General features: G+C 38.1%; 1 protein-coding gene across 2 annotated transcripts in view; it reads right to left on the bottom strand.

The window, feature by feature from the left end:
- plod2 (procollagen-lysine, 2-oxoglutarate 5-dioxygenase 2) overlaps window positions 1-16,024 on the bottom strand; it is a 42,753-nt gene that overhangs the window by 7,827 nt on the left and 18,902 nt on the right. For both annotated transcript variants that reach the window (XM_079863150.1, XM_079863151.1), the window contains exons 4-13: window positions 14,245-14,408; window positions 11,342-11,454; window positions 11,065-11,128; window positions 9,781-9,878; window positions 7,694-7,795; window positions 4,331-4,456; window positions 4,114-4,235; window positions 2,156-2,260; window positions 1,155-1,280; window positions 54-195 (exon numbers count right to left, since the gene is read on the bottom strand). In XM_079863150.1, the coding sequence (XP_079719276.1) occupies window positions 54-195; window positions 1,155-1,280; window positions 2,156-2,260; window positions 4,114-4,235; window positions 4,331-4,456; window positions 7,694-7,795; window positions 9,781-9,878; window positions 11,065-11,128; window positions 11,342-11,454; window positions 14,245-14,408 (1,162 nt within the window). The remainder of the gene's footprint in view (window positions 1-53; window positions 196-1,154; window positions 1,281-2,155; window positions 2,261-4,113; window positions 4,236-4,330; window positions 4,457-7,693; window positions 7,796-9,780; window positions 9,879-11,064; window positions 11,129-11,341; window positions 11,455-14,244; window positions 14,409-16,024) is intronic.

The raw sequence follows: 16,024 nt of genomic DNA on the forward strand, positions 1-16,024 counted from the left end.
ATCTAGATTACATTTTTTAATAATTGTACAACTTTGTGTTCCAGCGGTCATACCAAGTCTCTGGCATTCCTACACATGGCCATGTCAGGGTCCAGTCTCTCCAACACAAAGACATTCCTCTCTTTGAATTCATTCCTCAGAGTCTGGCCCTTTATGAGGTAGATGTGGGCCATGAAGGGGATGTTCCACAAACCACTATTTACACAAGAAAAGACAAAAGATTTGATTTATATATTCCATAAAAATATTAAGCGGAAAAACTGTTTTCAACATTGACAACAATAACAAATGTTTCTTGAGCACAAAATCAGCATATTACAATGGTTTTTGAAGAGGCATGTGACACTCAAGACTAGAGTAGTGATGCTGAAAATTCAGATTTGCATCACAAGAAATAAATTACATTTTAAAATGTATTAAAAACAACAACAACAGTTATTTAAATGTGTAATAATGTGTCATAATACTACAGTATGTACTGTATTTTTATCAAATAAGAGACTGTTAAAAAACGTTAAAAATTGCAATTATTAACTTTTGACGGGTTATATGCTTGTATGTGTGTGTGTGTGTGTGTGTGTGTGCGTGTGTGTGTGTGTGTGTGCTGGGAAACCCTACATTATGGGGACAAAATGTCCCCACAAAGACAATGATTTTGGGTATTGTGATCTTTCTGGGAATCCTTGTTTTTGTGGGGAAATGTTTTGGTCCCAATGAGCAAAAACAGCTTAGAAAACTTTCCGCATTTTTACATTTTCATTAAAACCATCTCTGTATGATTTATGTGACGGTTAGGTTTAAGGTACAGAATATAGTTTCTACAGTATAAAAATCATTATGTCTATGGAGTCCCCGCAAAGATACTGAAATGCGTGTGTGTGCATACGTAAATTATTTATTGTCCAATGAGAATAGAAACCATGTTTGGTATTAAATAGTCATATTTTAATAGATAGATTCAAATAGATTGACTTTGTTAAAGAAGTGGTCTGGTGAGAAATGTACATGCTAAAAAGCAATCTGAGTTTTAATAAATTCCTCTTTTTGATTCGGAGAAGGATAATTATGCATTTTCTTAATTGTCTAATAAGATTATATACATTGACATTTTAGATCTCAATAATTTCTGAATCACATTCTCTCAAGTCACTCACACACGCTTTCCTTGCACGATGTCAATGTAGTCTTCAGATCTTGCATAATAACCATCTAGGCTCAGGGCTCCCCAAAAGTTGGACCACAGTTTTCCGTGACGGGTGACAAGAGGGCCAATTATTTTTCTGAGGTGGAGAAAGATAAATGACACAAAAATCAGCATCAGCTCATAAATGTACAATATACTGTAGGTCTACTAAGAAGGCCTACAAGAAAATCTGATGTTGAAAGATGACCGCAAAACAGGTGTAGATTTGATGTACGGAATTTTTGCAAGATGACACTATAGCATATTGCTTTAACATAGCACAAGTAAATGGTTAAGATGATTCACAACCTCACACAAGAAAAATGTTCTCACTTGAATCATCTTAACCATAGTTAAGATGAAATAGTTCATCTTGCAGTTGTATATGGTATCGTTTTTATAATCATGAGGGTGACCCTGAAGTAACACATTCAATCCTTCACATCTAGTGTGACCTTAAATCTACAAGCATACAGAATATCACTTTACTGAGGTAAACATGTCATTCAAAACACATTAGTGGAAATTATAATGTTGGTCAACGATGTGAAAGCAAGCAAGTAAAATTCCACATTTCTATGGTCGCCAGTTACGATTTCACTCCTCAAGCCAGAAGCCAGCTGAGAGAGTTCCCAAGACCTCTCAAAATATCCAAAAAGGGCTTCCTCTATAGTCATGCGAAAGAGCGCTTAGGTTGTCACGTTAAATGTGACTGAGTTCAGGCTTGTTTTTTAGTTCGAGTCAAGTGCCATTTTAAGAGTTCATGCGATATAGAGCAGACTGTTCCTATGCGCCATGGGAAAACAGGAAGCCACCCATGCTTATTTTTAAACCGTAAGGGATTTGCATTCAGTCGGCTGTAATGTTCCTGTGGTTTTAGCACTTGAGGGATTCAAGTCCTTTCCCTCAGACAAAACGGTTACTGTGGAAGATTCCAGAGTATTGAAATGCTTAGCATCAAAGTGAAGCTACCTGTTTTGCTCGATGAGGAGTTTCAGGGTCTGTCGGTTGGTGAGCATCACATCTGCATCAATGCTGAAGTAATAATCACAAGAAAGATCCTTTCGGCACAAATCCCTGTAAGAAAGCAATGAGGGTGTCCTTATTAATACTGGAAACATTCTGTGCAATGTTGATTCTCTCAACCTCTTTACATGCAAAGATCACCATTCTTATTTAACTTTTTCCCCATCAGCATTTAAAAAAAAATGTTGCCAGGCACCCGGCAGCCTTTTTTTACCAAAATTCCATGGCCCTCAGAATATTTTTTTGTATGAATATCTGAACATGCAATATTTCAAAAGAAAGAACAGAGCATCTGCTTTTAAACAAAAGAAAATTATTTGATTCTGAGATTCTGTACTCTTTAAGATGTGCAAAAGCATATCTACCGAATATCAGTGGAAACACGGAGAGCCGGAAAATTCCATCAATGGTGGGGAAGCGTTGTCTCATAAATTACGGAAAATTCCGTCAAAGGTGGGGAAATAGTTAATCTTGAAACTGTGTATCATTAGAAAGGTTTAGGACTGTAGTTTCAATATTTGACCACTATTTGTGATTAAAAAAATGGTTATAGTGAAAAATGTCATAATTTCTGTCAGTAGTGAAAAATCAACTTGCAAAATCAATCCGTTTTTGATATTTCATATACAATAACAAGGCACAATCGCATCTGCTCTGGTTTATTTGTGATCACACGGGTCCGCTTCACAACATCCTTTAGTGCTGTCACATGTTTACTTGATATTTCAGTAAGAAAAACTGAATTGATAGCAGATGGAACATTCTGCTGAAGTCTTCTGTCTTTTAGTTTAGTTTTTTTCTCTCAGAATTTTGAAAAACTGCTCATATTTGCGAGAAATATCAATATCAAGTCAAAGTCGGAGATCTGAATATAAACACAAACATTTCTCAACATATTCATCCAAAACCAAATTGTATGAGCCCTTTTGTCCCACATTTCAAGGTATTTTAGAATAATATCTGAGACAAAGTTGATAATTACATTAAGCAAAGGACAATCCAAGTGTCTTTTAGTAATGTTCATTTGAGTATTTATTTATATATTACTCTATGTTCAGCTCTGAAGCACAATAATAGGTGTCTGAAACGATTTTTTTTTTATGTCTGCTCTGATGTCTTATGCAAACCAGCATTTTTCGAACCTACTAATTAAGACAAACAACGTGAGTGATATCACCATGACAGCAGCCACTAATGCCAAACACAGACATGCAGAGAAAATAGCATCAGGACCAGCTAAGATAATCAACATATGTATTTACACATCCCACTGAGTAGTCCTAAAACATATTTGAGTGTATATGACTTCATAAATTCAGTAAAATGGATGCTAGTTATTGGAATTGTCTGTGCAAATCTCAAACTGAAATTTAATATCTGAGTTTCGAGGTTTCCTGAATATGAACATTAGTAGTAGTGACACTTAAACAAGCAGCAATAATTACATTGGAACCAGCTGGTTATAAGTAATTGTGAAAAAGGCTCAGCGAAGTCGATTGAGAAAATATCATGACATTTATACTTGTATTAAATGTGTTAATTGCTTTTGGGGTCACCATATGAAAGCGATCATGTACAAGCAGATTGAAAGGGTTCTGGAGTCGAGCTAGGAATCTTGGAGACAGCTGTGCTAAACTGAGAGCAAATAGAAGGGTTCACAGGAGTGTCTTCTGTGTTTTGTTGGTACATTGCTAAAGGAGGGGCAGATTTACTGCTTTGTGGCGAGTCGGAAGTTGTTCCTGTGTTTTTTATTTGCAAGGAGCTGAAAGTGTGCTGACATGTGGCAAAGGTTTGTATTTATCTTTGATCAGGAGTTAGAGCTTAAATTGCTCAGATTTGCATTGTAATTTACTTAGTTATTTGCATATTTTCAAGAGTCACTCTTAAATTAAAGGGACGCTTACATTCCCATGTTCCTTGCTTCTCCTTGAGTTAAGCTCTCCTCTGGGCCAACAACCTTAAAACTGCGGAATACATCCTTGTTCTCTTCCCAAAACTTCTGTATGTGCTTCTCATGGTAAACCTCCTGAAGAACAAGACATGGAACAAGAACGGTCAAAGACAGACTCTAAAATCCAAAAGGTCAAATGCCTTTCATTGCTTTGTCAGCCAGACACTCACACTGTTATGAACAAAGAGATTCAGTTTATCTTTGGGATAATCTAGATTTAGGATCCGTCCGAGGAACTCCGGCAGGAATGGAGTTGGCTGCTCGATGTATACACCAACAGTCACTTGTGGAAATTCCTGTTTGGATAAAGAGAATAGTCTGGTCAATGCAGTTGAGTTATTCACAAAGTTTTCACTAAGGGTGGGCGGTATAACCAAAAAATATCACAGCAGGAGTCATTTTATTGCACAGTGATTATGTATCGCAACATAAATATTTTGCTGGAAAATTCAACTAAAGATTGTCTATTTTTTAATAACCATGTTCCTCCAACCATTCTCCTTGGGCCGAAGGATGGATAGTCAATCCATCACAGGGCTAACACACAGAGGCATACTTAATAACCATGTGGTAATGCTTATTTTTTTTAATAAACCAGTGAACTAAATATTTGAAAAACAAAAGATAGTTAATCTAATTTGATTATTTTGTCTTTTTATTTCGTTGATGCAAAAGAAGATGAGGTTATTCATAAAAAAACAGTCTACTATCAGTGCAAAAACAGTATCACATTATGTAACACTTAAATGAAAAAACCAAAAGACTCAAAAGAGTAAAACAACTATTAATTCTGAAAGGATGAACTACAATCAAACAGTAGTAAAATAGCTAATGGCCTATACCACACCCTTTCTCTTACCCTGGCTTGTTTTTGCTCTTTCACATTTCTTTATGTTCCTCTCTCACATGTAAATAATGAAAAGCTGTCCTGTCCTACACACTTATTATGGTATAGCAAAATAATATACAGTACCATCATACCATCCAGCCCTATTTCTCACATAGAAAGAAGCGCTGCTGGAGGTCTTCGAGAAAGTAGAAGCTTCTTTCCCATGACATTGAGCTTAAGGTTACATGGATCGGTCACCACTACTTTTGTGGTTCTTGACCAGTCTACACAGCTCACTAGATGAAACGGGAGCTGAGTGGCACCATGTAATTTCCTAGTTCCGACCTTGGCTCTGGGTTCCTGAAGGGAGTGTCCTAGAATCGAGCCAAATGTCTTTAAATTGTTACCGACAGCAGAGCAGGGAATAAACAGGAGACACAGGGGATTCTGCGGAGTCTAGACCAGGACAGTTTCCTTTAAAAGACCCTTTCAACCTCTGCATAAGCAGTGTGAGAATTTGAACTCTAGTCCCTTATTCAACAACCAGCCCAAAACCACTGAGCAAATGAGAGTGGTACGACCTGGCCACTTCCACGACAAACAACAGACTTTGGGCTGGGCCTCATCTCATCAGCCTTTCCAGTGCGTTTTAGCAATAAATCAAATGTATCTGATAGACATACACTATATTGCCAAACGTTTTGGGATGTCTGCCTTTACATGCACATGAACTTAAATGACATCCCATTCTTAATTTGTAGGTTAATATGGAGTTTGCCCACCCTTTGCAGTTATAACAGCTTCAACTCTTCTGGGAAGGCTTTCCACAAGGTTTAGGAGTGTGTTTATGGAATTTTTCGGCCTGATGTTGGACGAGAAGGCCTCGCAGTCTCCGCTCTAATTCATCCCAAAGGTGTTCTGTCGGGTTGAGGCCAGTCAAGTTCCTCCACACCAAACTCACTCATCCAACCTTTCTTTGTGCACTGGTGCGCAGTCATGTTGGTACAGGACGGGGCCATCCCCAAACTGGTCCCACAAGGTTGGGAGCATCAAATTGTCCTAAATGTCTTGGTATGCTGAAGCATTGAGAGAGAGAAAAACAACCCTACACCATAACCCCCCCTCCACCAAACTTTACACTTTGCACAATGCAGTCAGTCAAGTACCGTTCTCCTGGCAACCACCAAACCCAGATTCGTCCATCGGATTGCCAGACAGAGAAGCGTGAAGCACTCCAGAGAACACATCTCCACTGCTCTAGAGTCAAGTGGTGGTGTGCTTTACACCACTGCATCGACACTTTACATTGCACTTGGTGATGTAAGGCTTGGATGCAGCTGCTTGGCCATGGAAACCCATTCCATGAAGCTCTACACGCACTGTTCTTTAGCTAATCTGAAGGCCACATAAAGTTTGGAGGTATGTAGTTATTGACTCGGCAGAAAGATGGCGACTTATGCGCATTGTGCTCCTCAGCATGTGCTGACCCCACTCTGTGATTTTACATGGCATCCCACTTCTTGGCTGAGTTTCTGTTGTTCCCACTTTGTTATAATACCACTAACAGTTGACCGTGGAATATTTAGTAGTGAGTGAATTTCCCGAATGCACAGGTGGCAACATATCACGGTACCACGCTTTAATTCACTGAGCTCCTCAGAGCAACTTCCATAGTATTTATTTTTCCATAATATGGAATGGTGCCCCACAACTGTTTAGTTACCCATATTCTTCAAAATATCTTCTTTTGTGTTCAACAGAAGAAAGACATTCATACAGGTTTGGAACAACTTGAGGGTGAGTAGATGACAGATTTTTATTTATTTTTTGTCATGTTGTTTACAACTGTTAACTGTAAGTTGATGTTAGCTCAGGTCCATTAAATAATATTAACAGATACAACTTTAGATTTTAATAATGTATAAATAAGATTAATACATGCTATTTTTATTGTAAGTTCATGTAAACTGATGTAGTTGGCTTATGTTAACAAATGGAACCTCATTGTAAAGTGATCCTACTCAAATGTACAAATCACAATGCAGAAAGAAATATCTGTTGCTGATTCCGTTTCATTGTGACTTTGATAATGCTCTAAAAACATTAGCAGTGTGTTAGGAAATGCTGATAAACAAAAAAGTTCAGCTCCAACATTGTGGTGAATTTTGCACAGGCAAGTACTAAAGCAGAAATTAGTTATTTCTGAATCAGTAACTCAAACTTAATGTATAGAACTCAAAGTCCTTTTCGGCAACCTTAGCTGAACCCTACGACACATTATCAGGACAACCGCTGTAAGTTGCCCTGTGGATAAAACCCCACATTGAGCTGCCCGCTAAAGAGAGGTCTGGTTGGCAGCAACACCCCAGTAAGTGAAACCGTTCTAAAACCAAAAGCCATTTCCTGCACCACAGCAGTGTACAACTTCCTCTTCCTCAAGTGGCTTTTTAGGAGTGTTTAAAGGAACATATGGTGCTTAGGATGCATGTTATTGTTGGAAACAACACAGAATTTCCATGCCTCACTTTTTTACCTTATCTCAAAGTGAAAACTGGAAAAAAAAATTCACTTAATATTTTCAAACATGTATTAATAGTGTTGGAAATGTTTCATTGTTTTAAATGGCAGTTTTAGGACATAACTTTCTGGTGCTGAGAGGAAAAGGAACAAAAACAGCCACTGTGGCTTTCACTGGATGACTCACTTTAAGCTGAGACAAATCCACCATGTCTTGGTCACAGATGGTACAGCCTCGCTCATAGTTCCACACATTGGGGATGTAGTTGGCTAAGTAATTCAAGTATATCTGTGGAAAAGAAAGTCATTTTAGTTTAGTTATTCATTTTAAAATACATTTCAAAATATCTAAAATATATATATATAAACAAATATTTTAAAATATTTATTCTACATGGTCCAGATGATTTAAGCTCCAGAATAGGAAATGTCCACCCATATTCCAGCCCAGCCTGTAGTAGTTAAATCCAATTTTGGTTAGGACAAAAACCCAAAAATGAATCCTGCTGTCAAATTGTCATGAACTACTGTAACTAGAACTATAATTATTGCTGGACTGTTGCTTTAGATGTATCACACAACACACATTAAAGAACAAGTTTTGTATCTCAGCTGGGAATTTACAGGACATCATCGCCGGGAGGGAAAACTTCCATCTGGTGGTCATTTTGTATTTAAACAGTGTGATTGATCAAGCAGATTAACTGTGTTGAAAGGAATAATGTTCTCGGTCTTGTGTGTTGGCTTGTTGGGAAACGCCTCTTTATCTTAGTTTAGGATAATGAAATTAACTTGTTACCATAAACAGGTTGCCTCAAATTTTGCTGAAAGAGTAAACCTTAAATATTTATTTTTGATTGGTGAGATAAAGGCATGCATTTTCCAGGGACCCACCCCTCTGTGAAGCCCATGGGACCCCAAATCAAATATTATTTACACTGACAAACATTTATCACTGCTGTATATTTGTTACGCAGACACAGACGACTACTGTCATGAACATTAGAAGTAGGGGAATCTGTCAAGATACAATGATAACATGTTTCTATGTAAAACGACATGCCTTTATATACAATTGGATATTTGCTAAGTGATATTCCACCTTAATTTAAAACTGTCCATGTGCCAAAGATTTGAGTTTTTGTTCGCTGGAACACAAGCCCATATTCCTTGGTAATTTGTTCACTGACTGCTGGATACAGATTTTGGCAGGACAACTGCACACTCTTGTCATGCTGTTTTCGATTACAGGAAGTAAGAACGTAATTGTAAGGAGGGGATCTTCAATTCAACCCAGCCTCAACCACATTACAGATGGTATCCAGATGCAGTCTCGTCTTCGTCCCATGTTACATAGTTTTAGTTAATTTAACATTTATTGTTGACTGCTAAGACAGACAACCCCTTGGAGACACAGGTCATGACCTCTAGGTCAAAAGGTCAATTGTTTAAACATTACTGACAGAAAATAGATATTGCTCACAAATTCCAAGTGAAAAAAGGCTATAAACCAAGCCGTTGACTTCATGTTCTGGTTGTAAGCTACTACTGTGTATCCTTAAGCCTTGTTACTTTTATTGGACCTTGTTTTAGTATTTACGAGAACATCTGTATTCCCCAGGGCATGTTTAAGACACTGGAGATCAGAGAGATCATCAGGGACGGACACAGGGCAGCTTGAATGAATCAAAGAGCATAAGGGTGAGCTCTGGATGGATAATTATTCATTAGAAACAGCACAGATGGTTGGATATTAGAATATGGCTCCACACAGTGCTGTGTTTATTTAATCTGTCACTGAGACGCAGATGGAAAAGCTCTACGGGCTTGAGATTACATTATCACCAAGGCATCCTGCTGAAATGTCAAACTCTACTGCTAGGCTGAGAGAGTTGGGCAATGACTGTGATATTCCGGCCAAAGGACTGTCTAGTATTTAGTCACTAACTGTACAATTACAGTCAGGGGCATCACTTTGAAAATAAGTCATGTTGTGTTTTACTAGAAAATATTATTAGTTTCGAGGAAGATGAAATGAATGAAAGCAACTGCAGAAGGTGCAACTTGAATGGTCAGACCAATTTAGACAAGCGAATATGTAAGTTCTGTCAATTGAAAACCTCATTAAACCTACGTTCAGAACACTTTGTGTTCAAGTGTTCAATATCTGTTAGAATATGTGCATGAAGACATAACACTAAGACAACAGGAAACTACAGGTATTTTGATCCAGGTCTTCTTTCTGCACTGTTTGCATTATTCATTGACGCTTACCTTGGTGTTCACATTTCCATGGATAACCGCTGGCAGACTGTTGTAGACAGTATTCCTCACTCGCACTCGCTCCGTTCCAAACTTCAGGAGAACTTCATCTAAATTTAAAAAATGGATCTTTACATTTTTACATTCAGTAAGTCCATGGATTTCAGTGTTTTATTGCCCAGCAGGCAACAATTGTAAGTCTGGGCACTGAGACTGGATATTGTACACCTCTTCTCAAGTAGGCCACATAATTTGAGGTGTCTGTAGAACAAAAGGTGTGGGTGCTTTCACACTGACAGTTTTACAAGTTCACACTTACAAATAATCAGATCAGAGTAAAGGTTTATGCGTATTTGGTGTTTTGTCCGGGGGAGGGCTCCAAGCTTGGAATTTGGCCCGAACCCAGAGTCCTCCCCCCGTATTTCTGGTTAAGAAAGTAACCAGGTGAGTGTGAGGAGACGGGGTGGTGGAAGGATGCTGAAAATTGTCGAGGAGCATAGGTGAGTCGACTGTGCATATAACCCTCCACTCATTTGCTGATTGGGCAGACATGTTGATTACTGATTGTTGACAGCAGGTTGGAATGACGTGATGATTGGAATGATGTGATGATTGGAAAGACGTGATGATTGGATAGATCATTTGCATTCAGCAGATGACGATGTATTTAGTTCAATAAAACACATGTAAGGGATGATAGTGTTGATGGTTTACCTTGGATACGAGCGAGAGTGAGCCTGCAGTGTAATCGAGCAGAGCGAATGCAATCAGGGCGGCAAATGAATGTCTATCCGTTATCTCCTCTAAAGATTCCATTTGCAAGCAGCAGAAAGCCACCTTCATGCGACACACATACAGTAAACCCAAGTGTCGTTAAATTTGCTGCGCATAATAGCACCAAATGAATAAAAAAAAAAATATATATATATATATATTGACTGCATTCTGTTTTCTTTCATGCAGCCTGCACGTTTGTGATGACGTACAGTAAAATGAACGCAAGGGTTCGATGGAATCAAGTTGAGTTTGAAACCAGACCAACGCTGCAGGGGGCGCCGGGAACAATCGAGCTCGGATCCGGACCACAGCAAGCGTGCCCAGTGTGAAAGCACCCTTAGTGATGCTTGCCTTAATTACTTGATTACCATGAACTAATACTGAGACCAAAATTGTTTTGATGCAAAATCTAAATCAAACTTTGGCAACCCTTTATTCACCAGTATGATGCAATATATGAAAAAAAAAAAAGAATTGTGTTTAATAGCAAGTTTTACACAGCATCTTGGATTGACTCACCTACTGCTCCATTCAAATTCTGGAAAATCTCGCACTTGTGGTCCAAGGTCATATTAAGCCTTTCCTAAAATAAAGAAGAGAACACACTTGAGTTTGTGTAAAAGTGACGGTATGACCTTTGTCCTTGTGTAAACTGTTTATAGTTTCGTATTTTTAACCAGTTTGTTTTCTTTTGAATGGTATGATATGGTTGTAAGCACTTTATAAGTGCATGTGGTCAAGTTACAAGCACATTTGTGTTCTCGCAGAGTGCCTTAAGGCTTGTTTCTTCACTGACCCTCTGAAGTGGATCCACGTAGATCTTCGTGTAGAATAGCTGATCATCATCGTTATCATGAAGGTCCCACTGGTTCATAATCTTCTGTATGTATGGAGCATAGCCAATAAAGCCTGTGAAAGACATCACATTGGTTGTTTTATGGACTGTCTGTGTTGTAAAAGAAAGTATACAATGTAAAAGATATGTGTAAAGCGTTGACATTATGGGATGTCTGGATACAACAATTCCAATTTCAATTATGCCTTTTCTGAGAATCTTAAATCTCACTCCCAATTCTTGTGCGGTTCCTCAAACCCTCAAAACAGTGGGAAGTCTGGCAGAAGTATCTGACCAACAAGCAACAAGTGTTGTGTGGCCACGTCTAACCTCAGAAGGCACAGACTTTCTACATCTACTCAGGACGGAGGACTCTGATCAGCATATGTGCTGGCTCTCTGTGTTTCTATAGTAACCTGCGTACGGATTTCTCATCATTTTCTTAAAGCTCTAACCACAGTTGAAAATTGTAGGGCTTGGTTCTCACATTGGCCTCTGTGCAGTTTTAGATACCACCATTCCGCAGGAATTAGGAACTATTTTAAGTAACCGCCCTAGACATTTTTAATTCCTAATAACCTTTTTCTATTGCCTACATTAATAGGCTGATCTGAAAACCATTTAAAACACATCAAATTGATGTTTCCAGTGGCTTTAGTAGGAATCTGTACAAATCTGTTTAGAAGGCACCATCACACCTCAAATGATTTTACTGGAAATCGAGACTTGAGATCTTTCAATGAATCACCAATCCGCTAGAATGCAGAAGAAGATAAACAAGGCAAGTTTTCAAGCAAATATGATTTACATGTCAGTTCATTCACTAAATTAGCAGATATTCTTAGTCTGAAGGCGGTCACCTCAGATGTGGTGACATGAATCTTGTTTTATTACAGTGCAATAAAAAGTAAAACCCTTGACATAATGCCCAGGTTCGAAAGCAATAGCTGAAGCCAGATGTAATGCATCATGACATGTGGTTTTAATTTAGAATCCAGAATGTTTTTTTTCCCACAGATCAAATCAACTCTACCTTCAAGAAGCTTGAATTTGGGCAACACAAGGGATGATCAGAAAGAGACAAGCTGTGCAATGCAGTCTTTCTTATTTCCACAAATGCACTGGTCAACATGACATTTCTGGTCCAACTGAAACAAAACGGTAGTCACCACAATCTACGGAGCAGCTGAAGGGATAAAACCAACCTTCAATTTTGGATGTACAGGCAATCAAACAGGAAGTCCAACACAAACAAACTTGTCCTGTTAATGACACAGGCTCAACGCCCTGACAGGACACTACACAAGATGAAGTGACCACTGCAGTCAAAGCAGTAATTGACCAGATGAAAATAGAAAGAATCAGGACTACAAAGTTTAGACGAGCAATGACCACAGGGTTTTTTGAGTACAGAGGGGCTGACGTTACTGTTCTTCAATGGACAATCTGAGAAAGATGGGTGGATGCACACGTACACACACTCAAATGAATGCACCATTCATGAAGACCCCTGTATGAATAGTCCACTATGCCTGGTGGCCCTCAGGAAATTCCACAGGGTGAGTTGCCGCTTGGCAGTTTACACAGAAAACACTTTCTCTATCATATTATACAGATAAAAAAGTTCCACTGTTTGTACTTCGCTCTCTATAATCACCCTCCTTGCTTTGTTCTAAATCCTACCAGACCAAACAAACCCACACAGAAGTGTCCGGGGCAAACTGCACTGTGATGATACGGCTGAATGGCAGCTGGCCATGACCTCATGTGCATAAAGTCTTCCAGTGATATGCTGCCTGAGTTGAATTCTTGAAGACTGACCTCTCAAACACACAAGCAAAACATGCAAACATGGGATGTTGAAGAATGTAAACCATAAGGTATTACAAGCTGTGAAGAACCAATAGCACGTTTACAGACTAAACAGTTGTACAAATCAATTGTGCACAATCTTAACGTGCATGTGCTCTTAAACCAGATTCAGGTAGCCTGTTATAAACAGTACATGTCAACCGTTTAACTAACTGTCTCAGCAAAGCTGTCTTTATCTGTTGCTGAAACAAAACCTATTTCACACTGGTCTTTATAGCGCCCCTTGTGGTAACAGTGTGTTTGACACATGTTGGATGATGCATGAAAGCTAAAAACATTTGTTCATATACTTGAATGGTTTGTTTTAGTCCTTACATTTGCAAAATGCAAAAAGTGTTTACAAAATGCTGATTAGTGAATGTGAATATCTATAACACAACAAGACCATCGGTCAGGTTTTGACATAAAAATATAAGATGTGTACACAATGAATAACTTACCAGATTGGCAGTAAAGGTGCTTACATGCAGAAATTAGGGTAACAGCCAAAAATGTGTGCTAATCAGATTTTGACCAGTTATATACAAAAGTCTGTTTATTTATACCAAAATTGGTGAGAAGCTCAAGCACATTTATGAATTTAAAAATATCATGTAAATGCAGCAGATTTATCATTGTGATACCAATAATTATGTCTGAAACACTAACAGAAATGTTTCTAGCTTGCATGTGTGGTTTCCATGTGTTTATGCCTTTCCATTAAAAAATAATATTGATTAAGGCATTTACATTACTTTGCATGACCTTTATTTGGTTATTTAGCATAATCAGTATAAAATAACACAGGTAATGCCCTCATGCTGTTTTGATAGAATATAAGAGCTGTAGAAATCCAATTGAACCGAACTGAAATCTCAGTAATTGAGGAATTCTTGAGGAATCTCAATAATACAATGGCTTTGGGCTCATCTGATAAACCATTATGAGTAACTATGAAGCAACTTTCCTATTTTCAAATCCTATAGATATTTGCCATTCCCATGTTTACACACCTCCAGAGTTAAGAAAGCGTTTCCCACTCCGGACAGAAGGATACTTCTCCGCCAGTCGAGAATCTGGCCAGATGATTCCCTCAGCAGCGAACGCCAGCTTATGATTGGTCTGCTGGAACTTCCTGAGAATCTCCTCAGGTCCACCAGCAAAGATGAGGTCATAACTAAAGAGGGGAAATAAGTAAATTGTTACGTTCACTAAGCGTCCCAACGGATCAGTGATTTTCACATTTAAGACATTATCAAGCAGTTGCACAAATTATGTTTGCTAATCCACGTCCAGTTAATTTAATATGCTGTGTCTATTTTCACTGAACTGCTGGAAGGGAGTGGAGGGCATTTCTTAGGCATTTTGGTCTTCTATTTCAGACACTATTAATATGCCTGGTAACGTTAGTAACTATAAATGTCATCAGAGGAAGTAAACTGTGAGGGAGGCACCATGGTTTCCTCTCGTCTGGGGAACACCTGTGCACACAAATCATTTCCCTTTTTTCTATCATGACTTAAAATTCATCTCTGGAATATGTGACACAGCTTTAATGTGGCAAAATGGTCTCAACTACACCTGTAAAGGAAATAATACTGTAAAATATATTTCAGAGGAACCCAGAACTCTGATTTGCTAGCTACTTTCCTAAATGTTTAGCTTATACACAATGCTAGCTATTCACGAACGTGCGGCCCTGAATGTTATTCTAAACTTTTCTGAACTCTGAGCTGTTTAGGAGACCTAGAAATATGTGTAATTCCAGATATGGGTGTGTATAAATAGCTGCTTCAGAGTTCAGAGAGTTCTACAATAAGGACTTGATTCGATTTGAGGTGATTTATATAAATGACCCCTTGATAAAATGGCACTGCATGTGGCAGGTAAGCATGAAGTTAACTTCAGACACTAATCTTTTACTGCTTTGTGATCATAATAATCACTCACAATTCTGTAGAACACACCCAGACCTGCACAGCAAAAAAAAAAAAAAACTCGCCACACTTTCATTATAAATTGGCATGCTGTAATTTCCCTTGAAAGATGAAGTTAAATAACGTGCAATTTATTATGGTTGATTTGCAACAATTGAGCAAAACGCCACGATTTCTGCAAGAGCCTTGGTTTTAAAGGTAGGTCTACAGAATTGTTGAACAAATTCCCGACTTTTTTGCCTTCACACAGTCTTGATGTTTCCCATTGAACTGGAAATGATACTGCAAGATTTCTCTTACTGAGGTGGGTTAAAAAGGATATGCATTTACACTTATGACACATTTGCTATAGTTGATGAAAAACTACTATACATTTAGCCAGTTATTTTGCCTTTATCTAGACTATATATTTTTCTGGGCATAATTTACTTTAAATTACAGGTAATTACTAAGTAAATAATTATGGTAAGTATTGAGGAAAAGTAGTAAGCATTTTATGGCAGATTAGAGTCTATTCACAGCTAGTACCCACATAGAGAAATGGATATTGGAACCTTTTCTGTCTCTGGAATGTGGACCAGTATTTTTACTGTCTAGTAAGTCTGATACCATTTATGGGCCTTTCACACATGAATTGTTAACAAAGTTTATTAATCCCTAACACTTAATCTTGGGCTGTCTTGCTTCATGTTTCAGATTGTTCATATTTTACCCAGTAATAGTTGCCATGCAATGCAGTTTAGGCTTGTCAAAGGCTTCATAATGTAGAGTCTAAAGCGTTGCTAAACCCACTTTCAAAATTTAATTTCATATTTTGTTTTTCCATGGTTAAACGTGTATTTAACTAGTAAAAAAA

The sequence above is a fragment of the Squalius cephalus genome, assembly GCF_949319135.1.
Source record: "Squalius cephalus genome assembly, chromosome: 25".
In the NCBI taxonomy this organism is placed as follows: domain Eukaryota; kingdom Metazoa; phylum Chordata; class Actinopteri; order Cypriniformes; family Leuciscidae; genus Squalius; species Squalius cephalus.